The sequence below is a fragment of the Triturus cristatus genome, chromosome 4_1, assembly GCF_964204655.1.
Source record: "Triturus cristatus chromosome 4_1, aTriCri1.1, whole genome shotgun sequence".
Lineage (NCBI taxonomy): Eukaryota > Metazoa > Chordata > Amphibia > Caudata > Salamandridae > Triturus > Triturus cristatus.
Genome location: NC_140585.1, coordinates 1286989451 through 1287017060, shown reverse-complemented (window position 1 = coordinate 1287017060; position 27610 = coordinate 1286989451). Strand labels below are relative to the sequence as shown.

Genomic DNA, 27610 nt, shown 5'->3' with positions numbered 1-27610 from the left:
TGGCTCACTGAGTACTTTTTACCCTGCTAACATGGACATTGACCCTGGTTTTCGACTGTTTACACATTCAGCCCTGGCATCCGCCATCCCGGGTAGTGTCCTACGCTCAAACGCAGGTTTTCATTTCACAGCATCTTATCTGGGATTCTGTATAGATACGGATAAAGGTTCATATCCTCCTGAGAAATTTAGGAAGGGAACAACAGATCTCGTGTTCCCTGTAAATCCACACTCTTTCTAATTTCCTCAACACAGTGCCTAAGAGCGCTCTTTAATTGACTGATTTGTTTTAATTCGCCCCCTTTAAAGCGCATACAAGGAATTTCTAGGTGCTCCAACATACCCGTATCTGGGTTCCTCAAACCAAGGAAAATAGGCATTACCTCAGGGAGAACTAATACTGATATCACAGGGGACTCCATTTTTAGTCAAATAAAATCGCAAGGCTCTTGCGTCCGCCAGAGCTCTCCAAGCTGTGGTTTCAACTCACACATAGGTTGAACCATTGCAGTTTTTGCTAAGCCAAGGAGTGATTTCAATTTGCTATTTTTTAACCCTTCCCATCTGACCGGTCTATGCATTGCCAACACCTCCGCTTCATATAGGGCCTGGGGTATTTAATTTGACCTGTATGATTTTACTTAATGGCTCAAAGGAAGAACTGTCCAATTCGCAGTCAAACTGTTTCAAGCCATTCACTTAAGTTGTCAGGACAAGCCTCCTAGTTGCCAGATGTTTGTCCCATCTTAAATCATCAGGGAAAATCATACCAAAGTACTTGTACTATCGAACCTGCTCCAGACGCGCATTTCCTAAAAACAAACCAGTAAATCTCCATTTACTTTTTGCAAAGAAAAAGATTTGTCTTTTCAGTGTTGATCGTCCGTTTGTTTTCAAGGCAATAAGAGATGAGTACGCTTAATTTGCGTTGGAGCCCAATAGGCGTACGAGCCATCACCACCAGGTAATCTGCATACATAAGGCAGCTAATGTCTACCCCAATCTTAGGAGAAAACTGTAAATGGCACTTAATTTCTGGGGAGATCTGCTATAAACAAACTAAACAGTAGAAGGGATAAGACACCCCTATGGCATATGCCATTTTCTACTGGGATTTTCCTCGACAGGCTGCTTGTCCTATCAAGATTGACCTGTACTCTGTTTTCACAATGTAGCTTGATTAAGAGATCTAGCGGCCTCTGATATATTCCACTGTTGAAGCTTTCGCCAATGCGGCCTCTATCCACCTTGTCAAATGCCTTCCAGAAGTCAATGAAGCAACTGCAAGGGCCACCTACCAGCTCCATGGAGCTCTTTGCAACATTCCACAGCGTGAAACAGTGGTCTATTGTTGAGTATTTTGGTCCTGAAACCTCCCTGCTCCGCAGGGAACAGTCCACTATGAAAAGCCCTGGCAGCAGAATGCTTTAATAGGCTTTGAGGAAATAACTTAGGAATTCTATCAGACAAATCAGAGGATAGTTGGCAGGTTGGTCTGTTCTGCATTTTTTATGAATGGGCTTCACTATGGCTGTCTTCAATGAATCTGGTAGGATACCTGTAGAGTCTGTAGACGTTACCCGTTTGAAAAACCGACTCAAAATAAAGCCCCACTTACTGGGAGACTTCTCAGGTTAAGCTAGTGAAAGAAACCGAGCATAGTGCTTCACAGCAGAAATTTGGTTCCCTAATAGTCTTTCCATGAGCTTCCACACTTTCCCTAAAATTGCCCTGTTCACCCCAGATTAGTTTTAGTTTAACTGCCTTTAACCTATCTCATCCAAACCCCCATTGTAAGCTGACACTTAAATTACATAAATAGATTTCCCCTAAATTTTCGGTCTGCCTTCAAACTTGGCGGTCCTCAAGCTCTCACTATCTAGTTACCTTCTCAGTAGAACCTTGGTTGGCCTTTCGCTTCGGTTCCAACTCGTAAATCTGGCTTCACTTAAAAATGAGCGTTGAGTATAAAAAGTCATATGAAATCAACTCCCATGTAAATTGAGGTCTTTAGTGCATGCATAATAAATGTCGATTACTTCATGCTAACATTAATGTGTCTCATTCAATTGTCCTTGGGTTCCCACAAACCATACTCTTCCGAGTGTAACTAGGGCATATTTGATGCCTTGCCAAATATCCAAAGTGAATAACTTTTAACCAATGATGCACATCAAATGTGCCTCAGTTGGTAATAAATGAAAGTATGATCAAACAAAATGGACAAGTTTCACAAAAACACTCAATCTTGAACAGGACAAGGTCTGGACAATCAAGAAACATACCAACTGCAATTCGGCAAACGTCATCTACCTCATCACATGCCCATGTAACTTGCGTTATGTTGGGATGACCACCAGAAAGGTCAAAACCAGAATCTGCGAGCATCGCAGTAACATCCGCTGCAAACGCAGCACCACTAAACTCACTGAACACTACCTAGCCAAGGGACACACCACCAATGACATGTCATGGGTAGTTATTGAACAACTAGACCCTAGCCCAACCGACATCCAGGAACGTCTTTTCGAAAAAGAACAACGCTGGGTCTATAGACTTTCAACCCACATTACAGGACTCAACGATAATGTACCCTGGAACAGCATACATCGACATTGATCGCTCTATAGTCTACAATTATTCCGTCCTGTGCAAACGCCTTTTTGTGAATTGTCGCCACCACCGCTACTTTTAAATTGTAAATATTATCACACAGCTCCAAGCGGCAGCCTGTTACCCCCTGTCACGCATAGGCATACTTAGTACCGCTACTCATCATCACACAGTCCTAAGTGGGAGTCTGTGACCCTGTTTTACCCTCCATCCTATTACTTTGGCATAGTTGGCCTCGTAGGATTCCTCCTATTTTATTAGGTTGGAGCTCTTCACAGTGTCCCACTTTTGTCTCCTTAAACATTTTAATAATTTATAATGTTTATCTGCCCAGTATCTCAACTTCTTTCACTTTTGTGTCACCTCTACTCGGTGCTCCGTACACGGGACACCGAGTATGTCTTTTATTTCTATGCACATTGAAGACGTTCTAGTCTTCCCAGCGGCAGCACGCTACTTCCTGTTTGCCGTCCTTCTTAACCACGCCCCACCCGTGTATCGGCGCTGAACAAGCGGAACCGATCGCCGCCCTAGGTAGTACGGACCTGTTCTCCCTTACAAACTGTGAGTACTTACGGGTCCACCATGGACCAGTCTAGACCCTCAATACTACGCTGCTTTAACCCTTTGTTTCTAGTAAAGGGCGTTCACGCTCTTACACTCTCCTTGCCATCCCTTCTCCACTAAGGGCAAGCGGAGAATCATACGGCGTTCTAACTCCAGAGGATTAACAACCTCTCTACTCAAGTGAGACTGTATTTTTATGTTGTCTGTCATCTAGCTGTTGTTTGTCTTTCAATTTTAAGCACGAAGGTCTGTCTGCTGAACGGCACACACAGCGGACATAATGTTGATATATACCACCATGTAATCAGCTCATTTTAATACTGCACGTGCACATGACTACTCTAGCACATCAGCTACCAGTGTCCTCAATACTTGCACAGTCACAACTCTACAAGCACAATATGTGTATGACCGCGCTATAGGCACGCAAAAAAATGGATAACGATTATGCGCACCATGTGCCCCAATACTACAATAATCACTCACCTACGGATCTCGTGGGGCACATTGTAGCCACGCAAGCCTCTATAGTGTTCGTACACCCTCACCAAAGTAGTCTAGTTCGATATCACTAGCCTTCTAATCGAAAGGAGCATGCATTTAGTATATATGCATGATTTACAACTGCTCCCCACTTCTAAATTAATTCTTCATTTACAGGTAACCTCAAACGGAGTTACTGTGAGTACCTCATCACCACACTCACAGCACACTTTAGGGTGTGTGCTGATAATTACACTTGGCCTATATATTATTTTTACGGCCATTCACCAAAATTATTTTTACTTCAATTTTGGTTGGTCCTGACGAAAGCCTCTAGAACTATAATGAAGGCTGAAACTAGTTGACCTTAGTTTCTAGGGATACAAGGAAAATAACATTCCTAACTATATCCCCTTCTTTTTTACACTAGTCCTGGGACCCTTATAATTAAAGTTTTTTCAAAGGGCATTTCCCAGAGACTTTTTTAACTCTTAAATCACTTCACATAGCACTTCACTCACTGCTCATAACCCTGCTCCGCTGTATCTCAGGCGTTGTAGCACAACTGGATTGTGCTAGACAATCCAGTTGGGCCCCGATGATGAAGCATGCCACCTACTAGGTAGGTGGGTGAGGGGTTTCCTACACAGCAGTTGTGCTCTCCCTCCTTTCACGTTGTTTTCTATAATGACAGCGAAAAAAGTTTGCTTTAAGTCATGAAACTTGTCCATTTTGTTTGATCATATTGTTCTGGGGAAGAGGACAAGTTTTCCTTTTCCTCGCTCTCTTGTTGTTCTTATTTATTTTTTAATAAATGAAAGTATTCATTAACCACAACTTAATGAAAATAGTACTAAGCATTAGGTCTAGCCTTTTAAAACCTTTTGGGTTTACTAATGCTTTTTGCCGATTCAAAGCATCAGCAAAAAAAAAAAAGAAGAAGCGGTGACTCGTTTGCGTAATTCCGGAGGCATGTGTGATGTATTCACAAGTATGAGTGGTGACGAGTGGGATAGGGACTCACTCGGACACTTTTCGGTTTACTTTATTTACTGATTCAAGATGGACACCATTTGGCTCTGTAAAAAAACAAAAAAAAGCGATTTCAATTTGAAATCACTTATAACAATGCAAAGCAATCCAGCATCAAATGGCAGCTGCGAGCGTTCCCAAAATATAGATGGATTAAAAAATATGTAAAGGACCGTGAGAGGCTTGAGGAGCAACGGAGGAGCAAGTGGAGGAAGCTGGTGGGTGGGAATCAGTTGGAAGTAGGCTGGAGTCCAGGGAGTAACGGAGATGCTTGAGGTTGGACCCGGGAAGGACCAAAAAATAATTCAAATCAAAAGCCAGCGAGGAGTGGTAAACCATGGACGAGCTTGGAGATGGGTAGAAGAGAGCACGTAGAGGTGGATGTTAGGGTGGGTGCAGCACAAGAGAGACTGCTAGAAAAAGCATGTACTTTCAAGGAGAGCTGGAAGAAAGGAAAAAAAAGTAGTTCCCTGAATGTGAGCAGTGGATGAATACAAGTCATGTAATAAAAAGGATGGCAAAGTGACTATGTTCCGAAAAAGGACAAACACAAGAAGAGAAAGGCAGGCCATCACATTAGAAATTAGTGATAGTGATGCTAACCAATTGTAAGCAATAGGCAGGTTCCAAGCTTTTGGTATGCTCCACAAGAGGTCTTTCACAGAAGTAGTCTGAAATGTTAGACCTAAAAACTGAGTCCTTAAGTCTCATGACTCAGATCATGCAATAAAATTAAAAAACAGGGCCAAACCCCTAACTGGGGCACGAGAACCTGATGAATAATAGTTGACATGAGGTGGAATCTTTTATTTATATATTTGGCTCAATGGTCGATATAATTTAAGTTAATTGTCTGAGTTTATTCAAGCAGCTTTTGACTCTTCCCAATGCTCCACAAGAGGTCTTTCACAGAAGTAGTCTGAAATGTTAGACCTAGAAACTGAGTCCTTAAGTCTCATGACTCAGATCATGCAATAAAATTAAAAAACAGGGCCAAACCCCTAACTGGGGCACGAGAACCTGATGAATAATAGTTGACATGAGGTGGAATCTTTTATTTATATATTTGGCTCAATGGTCGATATAATTTAAGTTAATTGTCTGAGTTTATTCAAGCAGCTTTTGACTCTTCCCAAGTGCAGTAGATTTCTTTGTCCATAGTGCTGCTGCACTAGAGTCCTTTGACCATTGAAGTTACTTGAACGTTTTTTTAACTTTATACGGAAACAGCAAAACCTTACAGACACTAAAGAGTGTATGTGACGCACCTCCCTCAATTTAGAGGACAGTATTCTCTATTTTCATACCCTCACACAGTTAAACAAATATTTGAGCACTATGCTCCCACGGTGTGCAACACCACTGCCCCTGCCGTTTCCAAGGAGCAGTCTGAATGACCAACACAAACTTTTTCCAACTGTGGGCTGCACCGCCAAACCAAATATCCAAAAGACGATGATTAAATGTCCTTCCACTGTTGGACATATGAGATTTGTTCTTCCTTTTATTTGAATCGAAACAAAGCACCAAGCAGCCAACGCGTTTCGTTCTTTTAGACGAGAACTTCGTCAGGGCTGTAAAAACATTAAAAACATGTGTATAATATAATCTAGTGTATATAAAAACGTACATACAATACATTCAATACAATACCCTAAGACAGATGAAAATAATAGATGAATGCAGAGACACAACTACATTAAACCACAACATATTACATACAAATTTATGATTGAACCACGTAGAGAAAAATAGAAAAAAACATTGTTTAAATTTGAGCGCAATAGTATGTTAGAACAAAGCTTGTATAAATTTTATGTTCTCCATATTTCCAAGTTAAATTGCTTATAAGATAGAATTTATTATATACTCTATTAAGAAATTATAAGTACATGATTGAGGCAATATAAAACCTAAACAGTCCTCTGGCATTTAGCTTTTCTAAAATCGCATGATAGTAAACTACATTACTCATCCATTTTATCACATACATCAGTGATCATGAACTACAATAATGCCCCATGTGGGAAAGGAAAAAAATAACTAAATAGTAGTAAAAGTCAAAAGACAGAATAATACCAATAAAGATAAATACAAAAAGATGAGAGGATGGTAGAGACAATAGGACGGGCAAGGAAAAGACTTATGTAGCTGTACCGGTTGTTAATATTTTGAGTGTAAATAAATGGTTATATATAACCATACATACTAAAATCACTCATTATTTTAGTTGGTTACAAAGTAACCCTTTTTTTAAAATCCACCAGAACAAGAAATTCAAATTACATACCGCTCAAACTGTTACTGGTTGTATTCAAAAGACGCAGGAAATTTCAGGCTAGCTCAAATAAGAACTCCAAACTAGACATCACCTTGCTTTCCAAGGACCGAGAGAAAAATAAATGGCTGTTGTGCCTAGAAAGAATTATATTTAGTTGTTTATTAGGCCTCACCTGCAAGCCATACAACTATACTCTATCGAAAGAAAGGGCTACTTATGAGCTGAGTTGTACTGGTTTGAAATGTAACCTTCAGTCTAAACCGTCTTGTCAAAAAGGAAGATCCACTTTTGATAAAAGGTAGCTAAGGAAACGGGCTAGTTTTGCCTGGATAAGTATTAGGTTCCATCATAATTTTGGTGAACCCGACATTTCTCCTGTTTCAAACTCCATATCAACCACCGCCACTAAAGGGCTATACATGGCCCATATATAGTAAAATAATGGTGTCAATGTGGTCCCATATGACCAAACGCCAATCACATTATTTCAAAAAGTTAATACGTTATGCTTTATATTTACATTTTACCATTTAAATGAGCACCTACCTATCGTGCCGATTGCCGGCTGAATTTTCAGACCCAACGACAAGTAACTATTAAATGGCTGTTGTGCCTGAAAAAGTTCGTAAGAAATGTCACTCATCACGTATAAACCGACTTCATACATTTATTTTCTTTAAAAACCTCTACTCGGGTTATTATAACAAACCTAACTCGCAGATTATACATATTAACCCAAAATATATTTAAAAAATGCATTAGAAAAAGGCCTGCCTAAGGGTAATTACTTATTGGGACCGACTACTCCAAATAGAGCGATGGCAGCAAATTCAAGAATAACGTCAGGATAGACTGACATACAGATCGGCATATAATATAGCGATATAATGTAATTATATATCTTTATTCATCATTTTCCATTTCTGGAACTACAACAACCACGCCCATGCCAATGCTGCCAGCAGTTTCTCCTAGTTAAACACGCTCAAATTATTGAACGCCGAAGTAAACTTCGACTCAGTAAACATAAGGACCGTGCAATGAGAAACGTTGTATGACCTTGTTACAATATCAAATGAATAATATAACAAACCAAGTTCGAAGTTTGTACACCTTAGCCAAGGATACATTAAAAAAACCCGGCTAGAGATAATCACTCAGTCTTAATTGGAATAGCTACAAGTCGAAAAGCTTACCAAAGACGCGGCGTCTCAAGCGGCAAAGTATACGTAAAGTCGTTAGTATGCCCCAAAGAGAAACATTGTCAAATAGTATCTACATCGATAGAGCAGACGTAGACCATAGCCAATCGTCTGCCCATTTCTTAATTTGACTTGTTAGGCTACACTTTACTGTGCTTTTCTGTGGAGGTTTTGTATTTTTCTACGTTGTAATAAAACCCACCAACTCTTTTTGTGATGGTCTCATTAAGATTTTTTTAAATTTCAGTTTTGCCACACACTTGTTTTGTCCCGAATACCTAGAAAATTGTTAACATTTGGAACTCTTTATACTTTTCTGAAAATGGGGATGATCACTGATATCTTAAGTGAAGCCTCATTCTCTTCATTTGACCCTGCAAGATGTCAGCAAATGTCAAATCTGCTCTAGTTAACAACATTGTAGATATTGTAGTGCGCAAGTAGCTTCAGAACCATAGAGCTGTCCGTGTGCCTTTCACCAAGAGTAAAAGGAGTTAGTTGGCCCCTTGATAAAGCATGATCTTGTTCTTTAAATAAACGTGTAGCCCACCATGGGAAGTCTTCCAGCAGTAAGTATATTTTCGCGCTGAACTGAGGCCTCTGTGTTGTGCGACCATAGAGTCTGTGACAGAACAACAAGCATATATACATTTCATGATTACATAGAAAACAATGGGCAACAGTGATCTCAACAGGAAAGCATTAGAAGAGGTCATAGAGATTACATAGCTACAGTAAGGAGGTTCTAGGACAAGTTTCTCGGTTGGGATTGCCAATAATGGCGCAATTTCTTCCTTTCTCTTGTTTCAAAACATACATTATACAACATCTTATCATAAACCTTGAGAAAGGAAACGCAGAGCTGAAACAGCAGCAGTTAATCGCAGGTGAGAAATTGCACAACTAACCGTCTGATATGCTTACCTTTTGTCGCTGGATTTCCGGGTAAAGAAATATGTAACGGAGAAGCACTTCCCTAGTGACCTCTGAACCACAGAACAAACATTCGGCATTGAAAGCATTTTTAACGCATATTCTTCCACTGACGCCCTGACTACATGAACTCAAACGTGGTCGCATGAACAGGGGATAGCATTTCTCTGTTAAAAAGAAGCAACGCTAAAGCTAAAATGATGTTTGTTTGTGTGTTATGTTAAATGTTATGTTAAAAAATATTTGTACCGCGCGCTATCACGATAGGTTTCTTGGCGCTCATTGATAGGTAACGTGATCCAGGATGAGAGGGTTAGTCATATGCGGAGTGAAAAAGCAGGGTCTTTAAAAGTCTGTGAAAACAGTCATACTTTGGGCAAAGACGGAGTGAAAGTGGCAGAGAGTTCCAGGTGGAAGAAGCCTGGACAGAAAAGCTTAAGCCACCGTGTTTTTTCCTTTTAAACTTGGGGACCTCAAGGAGATTAAGAGAAGCTGATCGAAGAGCTCTAGAAGGGATGTAACGAATCAATCCTGAAGAGATGAAAGCGGGGGCTGCATTCGAGAGGGCCTTGAAGGTGGAACATGCCAGTTTATGGATACAACGTTTGGAAATAGGGAGCCAATGCAGACTATGGAGGAGGGGAGTGACGTGCTGATGTTTAGGCTGGTGGAAAATCAGGCGGGCAGCTTGATTCTGCACCAGCTGTAGACGGTGAAGGAGACAAGCAGGGATACCCGCGTACATGTTGGCATAGTCGAGCCTGGAGGTGATGAGTGCAATGACAACTTGGGTCAGGGCTTCTTTGGTGAGAAACCTGCTGATCTTGCGGATCCGCCTGAGATGGAAAAAACAGGCTGAGGTGACCGAGTTGATTTGCGGTTTCATCGAGAGATCTTCAGAAATGATCACCCCCAGGCTTTTGACTGAGCGCACGGGAGTGGGTGCTGTCCCCAGAGTTGTTGGCCAGAAGGTGGAATTCCATGGGTGATTGGGGCCTCCTACCAGGACGAGCTCAGTTTTGGTAGGGTTCAGCTTTAAGTGGCTGTGGTACATCCACTCCGCGATGGTCAACATGGTGGTCTGGAAGTTAAAACGGGAGGAAGGAAGGGAATCTATGGGAAAAATTAACTGAAGGTCGTCCGCGTAGTTAAAGATAGTGACCGGGAGGTTGCGAAGGGAGGCTAAGAGGGGTTGGAGATACAAATTAAAAAGAAGCGGAGAAAGTGCAGAGCCTTGTGGGACTCCGCAGGGAAGGGATGTGTAGGGTGCGGACAGCGTGGAAAGATGAACGGACTGTGATCGCTGGTGAAGGAAAGATCTGAGCCAGTCAAGGGCCACTCCCTGAATGCCGGCATTGTGGACACGGTCGATCAAGATGGTATGATCGACCGTGTCGAAAGCCGCCGAGAGATCTAGTAGGACCAGTGCCTGGGGGGTGTTATTGTCCGCGCCCTTCCTGAGGGTGTCCATGACTGCTACTATGACAGACTCGGTGGAATGGAGGGGTCTGAATCCCGCTTGTTGGGGGTCCAAATAGGAGGATTTCTCTATGAAGGAGCTCAGGCAGCGGGTGACGTAGGTCTCCAGAATTTTTCCTAGGTAAGGGAGGAGGGAGATGGGTCTATAGTTGCTGAGTATGGTGGGATCTGCGTTGGGTTTCTTTAAGATGGGTAAAATGGCAGCTTGCTTGAAGGAGAGAGGGACCTCCCCCATTGCAAGGGAGTTGTTGAGTAGTGCTAGGGGGGGGCCTGGACATGCGAGGAAAGCTTCTCTCAGGATCTGCGGAGGGCAACAGTCATTGGGGGAACCCAACCTGACTTTGTGAAGGAGTGAGGCGAATTCTTGTAAGGAGATGGGTGGAAACTCCGACAAGGTACTGGTGTTTCGGGGGGGGGAAGGAGGAGGAATAGGAGATGCCGGGATCGGGATATTGTTTTTTATTGTTATTTTCTCTATGAAATAGGAGTTTAACGAGTCACAGAGGGTTTGGGTCGGCTGGGGGGTGACCCTATCCGGCAGGGAGAGCTCATTTACAATTGATAAAATGTCTTTCGATTTGTTATTTGAGTCCAGGATTATTTGTGAAAAATATGCCGTCTTAACTGCCAGGATCGATTGTTTGTAAGATTGTAAAGCCTCAGTGTAAACAAGTTTAAGCTGTGGATCATACTGGCGACGCCAGCGGCGTTCAGCTTGCCGCAGGGCGAGTTTGTCTGCTTTGAGTTGGTCCGTGAACCATCGTTGTGCGTCGTGGGGGCGCTTAGCTTTGATCTTATTTAAAGGGGCTACTTTGTCACTAGCCTGACGTATCCATTCATCGAGATTGTCAGCCTGACCCTCTAGGGAGGTCAGGGATGTGGGAGCAGTGGAAGCTAGTGAGTCGTGAAATTCAGACAGATTGGCTTTTTTCCAGTTGCGGGCCATAAGATTCTTAATACGGGGGGGAGGACACGGAGTGTGCAAATGAAGGTGAAAGGAAATGGAGTAATGGTCGGACCAGGAGCAAGGGAGAACTAAAGGAGATGAAATGTCGAGGTCAGATGTCCAGACTTGGTCGAGGATATGACCTTTTTGATGAGTGGGGATGTGAATGTGTTGGGAGAGATTCATGCCTTTTTAGAAGGTCAGTGAATTCGACCGACAGTTGGCTTTCATGGACACCAGAAGGCCAATAATTAAAGTCACCAATCACCACGATGTTGGCGTGGTTGATTGCAAGTTGGGCGATAGAATCGCTGAAGAGTTTGGGAAAGAGAGGCATATAGTCGGGGGGTCTATATACAAGAACACAGATAAATGACAACTTAGGGGAAGTAAATTTTAGTGCTAAGTAGTCAGTTTTAAGGATAGAAGTCGCCGAGACCTCGGAGAAAGTGTGTTCCGAGCGGATGATAGCAGCCACTCCGCCACCAGTCTTTGTGTGTGTGTGTGTGTGTGTGTGTGTGTGTGTGTGTGTGTGTGTGTGTGTGTGTGTGTGTGTGTGTGTGTGTGTGTGTGTGTGTGTGTGTGTGTGTGTGTGTGTGTGTGTGTGTGTGTGTGTGTGTGTGTGTGTGTGTGTGTGTGTGTGTGTGTGTGTGTGTGTGTGTGTGTGTGTGTGTGTGTGTGTGTGTGTGTGTGTGTGTGTGTGTGTGTGTGTGTGTGTGTTCTCCAATATTGCCGAAGCAAAATGCCCAGAAGCTTGAGGCCGCACAATACTGCAGGTGAGTAACAAACTCTATTTAAACCAAGCAGGCAGCTTAACATCCCTTTGAAGTCCATGGCCTGACGCGTTTCGATGCCGCTGTTTGCATCTCCTCGGAGGACGTGTCAGCGGAGGTGATTTATGGCTACCGCATTTCCCCTGCGTGTTTCCGTAATTGGGGGCTTTCAGTGCTCCTCCCTTGGTGGAAGTTCATTTTCAAATGCACGCTGGGATCTGAGGTCTTATTTTGCCAATTGACGCCCACTAGTGGGTTACCTCCGCTGCAGCTAATTATGGACAATTTTTCTCAGCCCTCCATTGAGCCTTGGATGAGACTCTGCCGGCTTCATTAAAGGTACCCTGCAGCTTCGGAAAGAGGAATCTTCCTCTCTCCTAATCCCGTTGGTTGTGGGCAGTGCGATCCCTCTGCGGCCCGGAACCGCCGCATAATATGTAACCAATATTGCATTCTATTTGTATTTTCGGCATTTGGAACATCTTGGGTGGATCTGTTTGTGAGTGCGACACCATCAGTTTACTTATGTTAATTTGGGCTTTAGAGATGCATGCTGAAATACAGGATGGGAGGGCTTGAATTAAAATGCAACAGAAGACTAATATGGATACTTTCATTTTCATGTCCTTTATTAACCAACCCCAGCTACCGAAATAAATATTCCAATCCCATTTGCCACTCACTAGACCTTTGAGGTTGTTTGTTATCTCTTCTATGTGAGCGGTGATATTCCTTTTTTCGTTAACCACTTCCAATATGCATCGATCCTTAACGATCGCACACAGTCCCCTATCCTGGTCCTGGATGAAATCTATAGCATGCCTGTTCTGTTCAGAGTAAGCATACAGTCTTTTTAATTCTAGAGTACAGCTCTTTAAAGCGGCAATGGTAGAGTTTGACAGAATCTGGGGTTGGCACCCTAAAAAACTCTCTAGCGCCTTCCACCCTTGCTCCTGCCACACCCCCAAAAGGGAATATGGATGCCATTGTATTGCCAGATGACTTCCCATTTGTGAGAAGTTGGCCTGGCATATGCTGGTCACTAGTTATAGTGGCCACCTTGCACCAGTCCAATTCGACTCTTATGGTAGGTAGGTTTAAGACAACCTTTTAAAGAAAGCTATCCTAGTGGTAGCTGTGGAGAGCAGCCTTCAGGCTAAGTCTCAGAAGAATGTAAAGCAGCTTGTTTTACCTTGTAATCTCTTGAATTACCAAATGAAAGGACACCACACGGGTATATACATCAAATATATATGTATTTATTACTAGACACACTCTACTAATCTCTTTATGAGATTAGAAGTCAAGGACATTGGCTTGACCCATAATATGCAAACCATTGAGGTACCAACATACGGAGGCTATCCTTAACTTCGCCAGGAAAACTCACCAGTTCCTCTGGGAAGGCCATCAAATAACTTTCCCGCAAGATTATTCAAAATGGACGGATACGAGGAAGGGGTTCCTTTTACTAAGAGACAAATTGAGAGAAAAAACATCCAATTTTCCTTTGCAGGCCCAGCAAAGTTCAGGATCTTTGAAAATGGCAAGTCACACTTCTTCATAAATCCCAAAAAACTAGCAAAGCATTTGGAAGCATCCCCAGTACAAGAAATGGAGCTCTATGCAGGGGCCTCGAATAAGAGAAAGACATGATAGCCTTTGGTTTCCTTGTAAATGTCTCACATCGCTCTTACATCCGTAAATGTTCTATACATGTCCTTTGGTTTTCGTAATTGCTTCGCACTGGTTTCACATGCGTAAATGTAATGTCACACACGCGTTTCGTTTTTTTTGTTCACAGGCGGGTTGCGGGTTGTTGTACTTTGCCTAATTCTCCTGCTGGTCACAAGTTACTGAGTGAGGGTAGTGGTTCGTTTATCACTCTCGTGAGTGAATCTGCTTCTTAGTTCACTGGTCTTATGGTTCACTGGTCTTATGCGCAATTTTATTAGTAATTGACGCAACAATCAGACACAAATGTTTGCTTTAATAGACCATGTTCTTCATGAAAGTCCAGATATTCTGATATTTTGGATTATAGGACAGGACCGCATTCTGTTTTTTACTGGTTAACAAGACATATTGGCCCTAGTTGTAAGTTAATACATATACTAATAGCGGTAGCTGATACCTACTGAGTATAAGTGGCAATTACCATTGCTACACAAGTAATCCGTGCTAATTCAGTTTGTTACTCCAGTTTGGGTAAACTCCAGGTTAATATCCTCCTTGCTGCCAGCTCGATGGACGTGTCGTCGCAGCTCCTACATCCAAATCTATCGGGTGGGGGGTGGAGGGAAAGGGGGTAAAATGTATGTGGTGGTTCTCTTTTTTTTTTTTTTTTTTTTTTTTTTTTTTTATTTATTTTTTTTTTTTGGTTTCCTTTTCCTTTATCTTTTTTGCTCATATTTTCCTTGAAATGACAGTTATGCCCTACTTCTGGTACAATGTCAGGGACAGGGTCCTTGTTGGCCGCAAAGAGAGATGTCCTTACCAGTTAACCTTCCTTATGAGAATAAACACATCATTGTGGGTATCGCGAGCGGTCTTTCAGACATATTTTATGGGTATAGTTGTTTCTATAGCCATCACCAGATCAGTCGAGGTCTCGCATAAAAAATATTGCAGAGGACCTCAATATAGTCTCCCTGAATGAGAATGGGCTCAACCACCCAGTTAAGCATAGGAAAATCTTCGACTACTTGGCTAAAACTAAAGGCACCATCATACTCCTTCAGGAAACAAAACTCTCAGAGGAGGATGCAGGTTTGATCAAACACAACTGGATCTCACATATCTCCTGCTCTCCAGCAGACCATAAGAAAAAAGGAGTTATTACCCTTATAGCCAGGAAATCCAATATTGCCATTGTCTCACGTACACATGATGATGAAGGGAGGATGTTAGTCACACACCTGAAAAAAGGGGATGATTCAATCCATGTCCTCCATATATATGGTCCTAATTCCGAAGAGCTCAACTTCTTCAAAAAGATCTCACATACTATAGGAAGCTTTCCCCAAGACTATCTCATCGTAGTGGGTGGAGACTTCAACTTGTCTCTAGACCCCATAATAGACCACCAATCCAAGTGTAGATATCAAACCACTCACTCCCATGAGGTTGTCCATAAAATGTGCTCCAAGTTCAATTTAAGGACTCATGGCGTCTTCAACACCCAGACTCTCTTGACTATACATTTTATTCGGCCCCGCACAACTCATACTCTAGGATAAACTATATTTTTGTATGAGGCTTTTTGCTAAACATCTCATCGACCAAACAGACATTGCTCCTAAACTCGTGTCAGACCACTCTTGCATTCATACCAAACTAGCGGGTACTCCCTCCTAAAAGGTGGTGATTTAACGATGCGGTCCTCTCCTATCCAGTAGACAAAGAAAAAATTGAGAATGCTATCCGAGACTACATCAAGTATAATGATCTGCCGGATACAGACACTTTCACCTTGTGGGATGCGCTGAAAGCAACCATTAGGGGGGTACTCATAGGGATTAAAGCAAACATTAATAAAAAACTTAACTCCAAACTATGTGAATTGGAAAAAGAAATTAAACTCCTAGAAACCTCACATGCCAAGGCGTTAGATAGTAACGATATCCTTAACCAACTGGTAAAGAAAAAATATGAATATAATAAAATTGTCAGTAAGCGGGCAGGAGTGTGAATCAACACATTTAAGGCCCTCAAACTCTGCGAAGGCAACAAAGCGGGCAAATTATTAGCCTCTTACCTCAAACCTAAGCAGAGACAGTTCACTATCTCTTCGATAAAAGACTCCAATAATATTACCCAAACTAAACAAAGATCTTGAACGCCTTCAAATCCTTTTGTGAGGAACTATATAAAAGCAAGCATTACACTCAAAAGAATGTGTCCGATATTTAGACTCACTAAACCTACCAAGCCTGTTGGAGACAGAAAGTGTAGCGCTAGGGAGACGCATCTCGGAAGCGGAATTAATCAACGCTATCAAATCTTTGAAAAGTAACCAGGCCCCGGGCCCAGACGGCTTCTCAGCTTCCTTCTATAAGGCATTCGGAGGGTCACTACAACCAACTCTGCTAAAAGTTTTCAATGCCATAGCCAGGGAGGGACGCACATCCAATCCAATGAAAGAAGCCAATATTATCGTTATACCTAAGGAGGGGAAGGATCTCTTATTGCCTAAAAAATTGTAGGCCAATCTCACTGATCAATGTGGACTGTTAAATCTATGCAAACATTCTAGCCACAAGACTGAATGGGGTTCTTCCAAAGTTGATCAGTAATTCCCAAGTTGTATTCCTCAAAACCGAATGTCTAATGATAACACCTGCTTATTATGTCTCATACTTGAGCAAGCAAAGCTTAAGCCTGTCCCATCAGTAGCAATCACCCTAGACGCAGAGAAGGTGTTAGAGTTTCGTGGTCATTCTTGAAACACTGCATGTTGTCTTTTTAACCTAGGAGGTCCGTACATCGACATGGTTATGGCTATGTACTTGGCACCTACCGCCTGCATAGCGATCAATGGAACTCTCGGATCCCTTTACTCTTGAGCAAGATACTAGACCGGGTTGTCCTCTTTCCCCCCTCCCTCTTTCTCCTAGCTCTTGAGCCACTAATTCAGGACATTAAGCGCAATAAAGAGACAGAAGGAGTACGTTTTAAGGACTCTCAGGTAAACTGGCTGCTTACGCGGATGATATTCTCATTGTTACGGGGGACCCGAGCTCTTCCATTAAGGCACTGATGCGATCCATAGAGGATTATTCATCCCACTCGGGATACAAGTTAAACAGGGATAAATCTGAAGTTAAGCCCCTTAACATTCACTGCACCAGGGATTTACTGGGCGATTCAGTCCTTGCGTGGCAGCCGGGATTTATCAAATACCTGGGGATAGAGTTCATCAGTACTATTCTTGGGAGTCTCCATCAGAATGAATCCGCCACTCTGGGGAAGATTAAAAATCTGTTAGACACATGGTCCCCAAGATTCATCCTGTGGTGGGGTAGAAAAGAAACCATCAAGATGATGATCACGCCTTTAGTGAATTATCTAATAACCATGCTCCCTCTTTTACTGACTGAAGATTTCCACTGTAAGCTAGATATCCTCGTATCCAAATTTCTATGGCAAGGTAAAAAGGCCAGAATTGGACTGAAAAAACTCAAGACAAATCCCTTGGGGAAGGGGGTCAACCTAGCAGACTTCAAACTTTACCAAACAGCGTTCTTGGCTAAACAGGGCTCGTATTGGTTCATATCACACCGTGGAATATACCCCAGTTTGGCTAGAAATTGAAAAATCCTTACTTAATAACCTTGCCCCAGCAGCCCTTCTTACCTCCAACTTCACTAATGTCAGTTGTTCAAAATCCATATTTAAAAACACAAAAACTGCCCTACTGAAATTGGATAAGAAATGAAACCGCATAAGACGATCTAATTTTGAGTCACTATTGGACAACCACAATATTTTATATAAAGGGAGGACACTACATTCTGATCCATGGATTGATAGAGGCATCTTTTTCCCGCACCAACTGGTCGATTCAGCATACCCCATCACCTTCAAAGATCTGCAGTCTAAATATAATCTGGACATCCTGGAGTTTTACAACTTTTAAAAGGTTAAGGCGGCACTAACGAATGCTAAACTACTGCCATCACCCCCTTCTCTACCACGATACTTAGAGAGGATAAACAAGTTAGTTCACCAAGTCTCTTGGATTTACAAACTACTCCGCCCAAAGCAATCTGCCCTGAATAAAAAACTTATCTCCTTTTGGGATTCACACGCCTCTTCCCTGATTCCCGAAGCGGAATGGTACAAAACGTGGAGCTCTGGCTCCAGGATTAAAATTTCCCCAGCCCTCTCACAGACAAAATTCTGGCTCCTGCTTAAGGCTTATTGGACACCAGCCAGTCTACACTTGCACAAGATTCATGAGGACCCTAGCTGCTGGAATTGTAAGGAGGGAATAGGGGACCTGGTCCATCTGCTACTATACTGTAAATGTGCTGAGCCTTTTTGGGACAGGGTATTTGAATTTATTTCTAAACTATTCTTATGCTCCCATAAAAGGGAATTGGCCACACTGACATTCGGCTTCCTCCGTGCAGATACATTAAACGATAAGGACAGTGCCCTACTGGACCTCCTCCTGACAGCATTGGTTAAGGTTACGCTAAATAACTGGAAGGATACACAAAAAGTGTCTTTTAATTGCTGGCTAAACTGGGTTTCCCATCTTAGGGGCGCTGACAATATTGCTCTCCAAAATTCACCATGGAAACCCCCCCTTAGACATATGTGGGATAGCCTTGATCTATACTTCAAATCACATGAACCACTAAACTCAGTGTGGTGGGTAGGTCCTCCGCCTGGCCACACCCTGATATTATCTGTCCGGTCTGTGTGCCTTGTTAGTGATCCAAACTTCCCTAAGACATGTTGAATGTGAACTGCAACTTTTCTGAATTTCTTCTCATTGTACAACCCCCTCCGACCAATCTGTTTTAGCTCTAATTTGTTAGATATGTTACCCTGCCTACCCTCCCAAAGCAAATTACTACCTATAGTTGCCTCTCGCTTCATGCACAACTTCATTACATCCCAAATGATATCCCCCACCCCTGTTTCATTGTAGTATTCCATGCTGTGTGCCTAATTTTCGTGTATGTTGTGCTCAAAAGGCATGCCAGATACCGTGTGGTTAGTCCTTGATGTGCAAAAGGAGCAGAGTATTTATGCTCATGAAACAAGACCATGTTAGAACTCACATGAGTGTTCTACTGTAAGCCTTCATTCGGGCTTGTTTTTTTCTTTTACCATACTAGATGTCTTATTGTGTGGTCTGACAGAACTGAGATTGCAAAAAAATCCCAGTAAAGAAAATAAATGGCCTTGTTGTTAATTTTTATCATCTTTTCTCAGGATGTTAAGTACATTCAGACAGAAGGGTATCGTGCGCCAGAGGCCGAGCTTCAGAACCACCTTGCCCATGCTGGACTACACAGTGACTTGGAGTGCACATCTGCTGTGGACCTATGGAGTCTGGGAATTATTTTACTCGAAATGTACTCTGGAACCAAATTAAAACATGCTGTGCGCTCTCCACAATGGAAGGCAAGTGGTTATGGTTGTTAGTTTCCCATTTTAAATAATGATGATCACTTTTATCACCTTTTGTACTGTACTTATCTTGGCATTTAGAGACACTCTCTTGAAAAAAGTAACTATTTATTTTGTAAATTGTGGAGCAGTCCTGTTTCTATTTTGATATATTTTGTTCATGGGGTTGGGAATACAGTTGTGATTTTGACATAATTTGCCCGTGCTACTAAATGCCATTTGTCTAAAAAGTAGACATTTCAACAGATCTATGAACAATCTCCAGTCATTCCCCTTCTTGAACTTCGAGATTTACATTTTTTACCTAAAATTATGCAGTGTGTGTGTGTGATCTTGTGGTCCATTCCCATCTGCTACCCAGGGCATTTACCTTTGCAGCTTTGTTCCCTTCCTGTGGTTGGACCTTCCCGGAAGCCGGCAATTGCAGAAACAGTTACTTAATTCATGTGTTGAAGTTTCAGTTCTCTACCTGTGGTCTGCTTGAAGAGGCAAGACCATTGGCTGAGGAGGTAACCTTTTCTCTTTGTTATTATCAGTCTGTTATCTGGGTATCTAAGATTTGGTTGTGTGACCATTCTCAAATCCTATCTAGGTGTCATGTTGGTGGCCAGGAAGCCATTAACTTCATCCTGTTACAAAAGCAAATTGTTTGTGCCAGAATTAATGTTTTATTTCAGTTTTATTGTGAATCTGTTCAGTACTACTTTAGCTGTTTATCAAAAATGGACCAGACTTTCAATTGGGAATCATTTGCTAGACTATCCCATTATGTTGAAAAACCAGCTGCCAAACTTTGATTTGTGGACTTTCTTTTTTAATTGATTGATTGATTGAGAATACGTTTGTGCCTACTGCCATCATGTGGTTTGAGAACCAAATCTCAAAAGAATGATATGTGCTCTCAATCAATCTCCAAGAAAAGCAATTAAAAAATGTTGTAGGGTGTTTTTTTTTTTTTTTTTAGTCCGGTTCTTAGTTCTTGAACCTGAGCTGTTAATGTCTTGGGAAGTTCAAAATATTTCACGAATTGTGGCTAGAAAGCAACACTGATCTCATTCAGATACAGCTCCGCCACTGTTACAGTGATCATGATCACTTGCGGTTCATGGCATTGGATAAGTTACCCAACCAGAGCCCTCCCTTTCACTACCCAGAGTCTCATTAAAGGGATCATTTGCAGTTATCAAGCTACTTGACACAGATGGAACTACTTAAAGAAACAACTATATACAGAATTAGAAAACACAAAAATCTCAAACTTGTATTCAAAGGGAACTTCTGCTTGACTAATAACCGTAATTTCCAATTTCAATGTTTTTAAGTTATCTGCATTAACTGCACCCATGGGCAAACTGAAGCAGAGAGCGGCCTGGATTTGCGGTATTTTAGGGTGGTGGTTTCTGTAATCATAGCTGGCCAATTTTGGTGGTTTTAGGTCTCGCTGAGACAGCGAAAGCTGTCTCTTTGAGACATTTTGTAAGTGGGCTTTCAAAAGTGCTACCCACATGGTTTTGCTGGCCTAGGGCTTGAGTGCACGATGGCGTGCACAGCTGCTCGTTGCATTCCCCCCTCCCTTCTCACCCAGCCCTTTGATGCTCTGCTTGATTACTTTCACTTTAGCCGCTTTGACCCTTGCATTCCCCCCTCCCTTCTCACCCAGCCCTTTGATGCTCTGCTCGATTACTTTCACTTTCGCCGCTTTGATGTTTGATCGCAACCGCGATCACTTCCGCTTGGCATAGCCTGTACTTGTTCTCTGGCAATTGTTTTCCGTGCAATTGACCCAAAAGAATGATCCAGGCGGTTGTGTTAAGAGTAAAAAATATTTTTCAGCAATTATTATTTTATTTTTTTTCTCTTGTAGCCTTCGCTTCCTCCCTCGTTTTTTCTCCACCCTCCACTCTCTCAATGCGTTTGCCTTCAACTGCCTCTGAGTCCTGCTGTTCGTTCTCTCCCACTCACCGGCATCGCCCCCTCCTCCTTAGACTGTCCCTTTACACCCCCGCTGCCAGTTCCCTGTGCGATTATCGTGTCCACCTGCACAGGGTGGGGGGAGGGCTTTCATTCAGGCATCCTCTCCAGCTTCTGCTCGCTACCTCGCTTCACTCTTTCACCCATCAATGCCTTCTCTCTCCCGCCCACCTCCTTTTTTTTTTTTTTTTTTTTTTTTTTTTTTTTTTTTTTTTTTTTTTTTTTCTCCGAGTCCACCTGCTTCTCTCACTCTTTACTTTTATCATACCGCTATTCCTTCTCCCCTCACCCTCTCTGTGACCCCCTCCCTTCTTCTCTCAAGCCTTCCCCTTTCCTCCCCTCGATTATCTTCCCATTTACCCCCTCCCCATTCGTTTCCCCCCATAAGCCACCCTCTTTTCCCCCTCTCCCCTTCTCATTGGCTCCTGTTGCTCACCCACTTCTGCCCTAGCCCCACCACCCAATATATGACACACGTTAGGTACACTCCTTCTGTGTCCCCGAGGCGCACCCACTCCCCCAAACTTGCATGGTCCCGTAACTGCTTGGAAAGTGCTTCGGAGCTACACGTCTGGCATGAAGCACTATACCAACTTATTCCTCCACGCTCTCTGTGCCCTCCATCCACCGCGTGCCCTTGCTGGGAGGCACGAGTGGGGGTTTATTCCTCAAAGGACGAGGCACCCCCCCCTGATATGACAGAGGGCATCTTCTGGGTCCACGCGAAGGCCTTGGTCGCAACATAAGACGCCAAGACAAGGATGGGCAGGAAACAATGTCTGGTGGCGAGATAAAGCCGTCATTAAGAAATCGCTTTTGCCTACTGTGTCCCATTGTACATAGCATTCAGCGTGAGAAAGGCCTCAAATTGATGATGATATCAACAGGTAAACGCTCAGATGCCACAGTTCTGTGATTGTCGTTAGGTGATCACTGTTGCTGCATACTTAATTTCTGAAGAAATCGGTGTACAATTCAAACCCAGAGTTAGCTTTTCTGGCTGTTTCCTAGACCTCATGGCATTTGAGCTGTAGAAACGTTTGGATTTTTTATGTATTTTTATTTTTTGAAATTTTGCATAGCGCGAACTCGACCCAAAGGTATTGGAGCGCTTTACATGAGCATCAGCTATATTACACATGTTTTTTGGGGTTTTTTTGCACAGAAGGAATAATTGATTTGCCCAGAATTACAGGATGTTGAAATGACTGTCGAGACTCGAACCCCGTTCCTCAGGTCCAGAGTCAGGAGATCTGGCTGCAACGCCACAATCATCTCCTACACGCATAATGGGATTTGATAATCTGCATTGATTTGGTGTTTCTGCAAGTTCAGTGGTCTGCAGTGAGTATGGGAAACTCCCAAATAAATTATATAGTGCTTGGAAGCCAGTTGTGTGGCAGAGTAGAGGGGAGTAAAATAGTACTGGTATGGTAAAGGGAAGTCCCTGAAGGTGGTAATCTGGGTGCTCACCCTCTTATGAGGTCTTGCTTAAATAGCAAAGCGCCACCACAGCATCACTGAGCTCCACCACAGCGTCACTGAGCTCCACCACAGCGTCCACTCAGTGCCACCACATCATCACTCACTGTCTCTCAGTGCTGCCTCCGCGTCTCTCAGCGCTGCCTCTGCACCACTCTGTGCCAACTCTGCACCATCTCCGCATCATTCAACGCCACCATAGAGTCTCTCAGCGCTACCACTGCAGCATCATTCAACACCCCCACGGCATCACTCAGCACCACATCCGTATCACTCAGCACCACGTCAGCACAGCACCACTACAGCACCATCTCAGCATCCGCACCACCTCCTCATCAGTGCACCACCAGCTCAGCACCACCTCATCACCAGTGCAGTGCTATCTCTGCATCGGCATAACACCACCTCCACATCAGTGTATCATCGCCAGTGCAGCCCCACCTCCGCAGCAATTTAGCACCAACACAGCACTACTTCAAAATCAGCACAGCACCACCTCAACATCCGTGCAACACCACCTCAGCATCACCACAGCACCAACTCTGCATCACTCAGTACCACCTGAGCACCACCTCTGCACCCCCTGAACACCAGTGCAGCACCACCACCTCAGCATCACTCCGCACCATCAGTTTCACTCCGCATCGCCTTTGCACTAGTACACCACCACCTCAGCATCACTCAGCACCACCTCAGCCTGCTCTTGGAATTTGGCATCTGATTCTCTCTTAGCGTTTGTCTGCTGCTAGTGTTATAATACAGGTACTAGTTTGAAACCTTCACCCTCCGATTATTTATGCCCCCTCAAAAAAAGCTAGAACAAACAACCATTGAAACGGCAGAAACAAGTTGCCAGCATTGCAAGGACAAAAGAAAACTGAGGACATTTTTATTGTAAATACTTTTTCTAATATGGTCATTCAGTTGTACATAAAGCCTTCTTGGTCATATATAAGGTAAAAAAAATGCTTCTGACACTTTTATTATAACTTTTCAGCATCCACACTTCTCTACAGCATAGCTTAAAGACATTGGCAAAGTCAATAGCTCTGGCTGAACACTTAAAAGGTCCCAAAGGCGAGACCTATTGGCTATGCCAATGCTTGTTTAGATTTAGATCTGAACATCCCCGCACATGTGTTTTCTCTGGCGCATAGTAAAAAAATGTTTTTTATAGATATTTTAGGCCGAGCCTAGGCAGCGCATGCATTCTTTCAACATGCTGTATTCAATTTGTGGGCTTAGAGCCCGCCTCCAGATTCTGAATGGCTTTCGTCAGCGTCCTTTGAAAATGTTACTTCAAATTGGATAAAGGTTCCTGCTTGTCACACCGTTTTTCTGCAAATGTCTCAACTCGCAGGCATTGCTCATGCCGCTTGACGTGGAGAAATCTCAACAGGCAGAGATTGCGATGCACCAACGTCACTCGAGCTGCACAGATTCACTTACCACAGAGTCCCTTATCACACAAATGTAACTTAACAAGCAAACAGCCCCCGAGCACCATCACCAAGGTCCAGAGTGGCCACTAATAGAAACTATGAAAGATACTCTCACTCATGCGCCCGGGTGCACGTGGCAAGTTGAAATCTGTTTGTTGGTCTATGGGATCAGTCTGAAAATCCATATTAAATGGTGCCTGAATACCTCTCCCAGGTCACTATCCTTTTGTCAGGAGGCAATTGGTTTCAAATCTCAACACTGAAACCATACCAGTGTCCAGAGGCTGGTCATCTAAAATCTCACTTCTGACACCAACCTGGTGTCTGAAGACTGATGGTTTAAACTCCACAGCAGGCAGCTCTGCATATATATTCCTGTTATTCCTTCTGGTTTATCAATGGGACCACTCATATTGATTGCATTGAAGGTAGTGTTTGTGAAAGCAAGCAAACTTATATTGGGGTTCCATCACTTACCATCTTGAAAGACAAGCCAAATTCTTCATTCTGTCCACAAAAAGTGCTGTATGAGCTGTTGCCCTAACCAATTTGACCAACCCTCTTCCTACTGCAACTGTTCGTTCTCTCCTCTTTTGGACTTTGCGGTGTTGATAGTCTTGCCCCCATCATAGTTAATCAAAGTTTTTTCCACTGTCTTCTATTACTTTTTGTTTTGCCCGAATCTTAATAAGAGTAAATATCCTGCACCAGGAATGTAAATGATGTTTCATGTACTCCATCACTGCTAAGCATTAATGGCTCCAAGTGGTAACAAACCTCTATACTCCCATCAGGACTTCAATGGCCACAGGCAACAATGACAAGCAACAGCCCAAGGCATTGCAGAGCATCAGTAATGGTCCCAGACAATAACAAACATCATTTTGTTTGTATGCAACTTGTAATACTCTCTGGTAAAAAGAAACCCTACAAAGGAATTGATAATTAGTTATTTCTTTTTAAATACGGATGATGTCAGACCCACTAGGCAAAAACTGATCATCCATCCTGGGTATGCCCAAGTACTAGGAAGGATGCATTTCCCCTTTCCTCCTGCCCTTGGGTGAAATTGTTCCTAATTTTTTTTTTTTGTGCAGCATGGAAGCTAACCGCTGCACTAGGTGTCCCGTTTGCAGTTGCAAACAGGGCAGTGGACCAGCCAACAATTATCCAGGTCCTCTTTCACCCTCAAAACTACAGCAAAGGAGAGCCTGGAGTTTTGCAGGACAGGCTGAACCGAGGCAGCTGACAACTGTCTTTGTGTACTGTTTTTAAATTATCTAAGGCAACCTGGACCGGTACCACATACCCTGGTCCTCCTCCTCCTCAAAATATTAACTCTTTTGACGATAAAGAGTTGGTAGATAGGCATAGGTCTAGGTACTTGAAGCAAAGTGCGTTCTGCAGGTGTTCAGCTTCAAATAAGTAAGGTTGCTTGAAGGAGTGTGAAGGGCCTTATGTAGCATGGACCAAATGGCTTTAGATGATAATGGTATATCCTCGAGCAGACAGAGAAGACTTCACGGAAGGAATGTCCTTCATGGGTGGGGATGGTGTGGTGGAGGCGTTTCAGCTGGAGGATCCTTCCACCAATTTACCACTTTTCTCAGAAACTGGAGTAATTTCCACTACCTCCCAACTAGAAATCAAGCCAGTGGTGTCAATCATGGTTTTAGGTGTTGTCCCATCAGAGTATAACGTCCTCATTATTAATTGTGGCATTTAACGCCACTTTGTCTGCAAAAAACAAGAACCACCATTTTTGTTGCCCTCCGTACAAGTCTCTTCTAACAAACATATTTGATAGAGTAAAGAAAAAAAACGGTTTCAATTGCTGTGCTTTATTTTAGTCAGTTGTCTTCCCCAGAAATCAATGTGGCTAGACTGTGCCACCCACAAAGAGCCCACTCAATTCATGCATGACTTTGAATATTATTGTGTAGTTTGGGACATAACCCTCTGAAAAAATATTTATTGATGAGGAGTGCTAGATTGTTTTGAGTGGCCCCTTTATATGTGGAAAGTGTGAGACTACCCAATGAAACATAAATTATGGTTGAAGGACAGTTATAATTTCACTGACCGTAGGTACATGAAGGGTGTTCAGGGACGGAGTTTTACGTTGAGGATAGTTTATCTCCCTCTTGTAGCAGTATATTTCAGCAACTCACACTTCTGAAATAAAACGTTAGTCTGCAACATTTAGTAAAAATTAAGTTTGACAAAAGGTACATTTTAATTTATTCATTGACCATTTTATATAGCTTGGACTAGACCCAGTGGCAGACAGAGCACTTTATAAAAAAGTGTTATATACATAGAAAAAGTTACATTTATAAGCAAATACAGAGTAAACGGTTCACATGCTCGGCTGCCACCTATTAAACAGAATTCCCAGAGGGTCCTACCTTGGTGATACTATTGCTTTGATTCCTGATTCTGACTAGGATGGTCTTGTACGGAAGCTTCTGACTCTAGTTTATTTAATGGTATGCCCCCAACACCTCCCCACCCCACCAGCCAGTCCTCTAGGACATAGTTACCTGGAGCAGCATTTCTTACCAGGGTCCCAGCCTCGATTTGTGTTGGTGTGCAGTACACCCACAAGATGTGCTCATTCCCAAAAAGTTGGGAATTGAGAGCCAAGATCTGTGAATTATGTATTCACGACCCTTTGTCAGCCTCGTCCCATAAAAAAAATGAGCTCACATATTCTCCAATTTAGCGGACGGTTTTGTAAAAAGCGTGGCCTTTTCACAAAACTACAGATTTCGCGATTTTTGTTGCGAATCGCGAAATCCTGGAGGGTCTAATTGTTTACTTACTGCAACAGTTTGCCACGCTTTGTACGCAGACCCTCCCCTCCTCTCTCTCGCGCTCTCTCTCGCGCTCTCGCGCGCTCACCTTGCTCCGCTAAAACTGAAAATAACCCAGATCAAAGACAGGAATCCCTGGTTCAACGGATCCCTCAACAAGGAGAGGCGATCCCTTCGACAGACTGAACGACACTGGAAACCGTACCCGTCGACAGCCCATCAAAAACTTCTCCGCCAGAAATGCCTACAATAGGAAAATCCTCAACTCTAGAAAAGAATTCTTCAGACCAGAACTTGAACGTCAAACACCAATCCAACAAACCAGCAAAAACCTCCCAAGAAACCCCTAATATGCGAGGAACTTTCATCCTTCTGCGACAAAATCTCTGCCCTAGGAAACAAACTTATGTCCGCAACTCGCCGCCTAAATCTGTCGGCTCTACC

The 27610-nt window shown here is 43.0% G+C and overlaps 1 protein-coding gene across 2 annotated transcripts in view; it reads left to right on the top strand.

Annotated features, from left to right (window-relative positions):
• UHMK1 (U2AF homology motif kinase 1) overlaps nucleotides 1-27610 on the top strand; it is a 117972-nt gene that overhangs the window by 14282 nt on the left and 76080 nt on the right. For both annotated transcript variants that reach the window (XM_085654799.1, XM_085654800.1), the window contains exon 3: nucleotides 19258-19449. In XM_085654799.1, the coding sequence (XP_085510925.1) occupies nucleotides 19258-19449 (192 nt within the window). The remainder of the gene's footprint in view (nucleotides 1-19257; nucleotides 19450-27610) is intronic.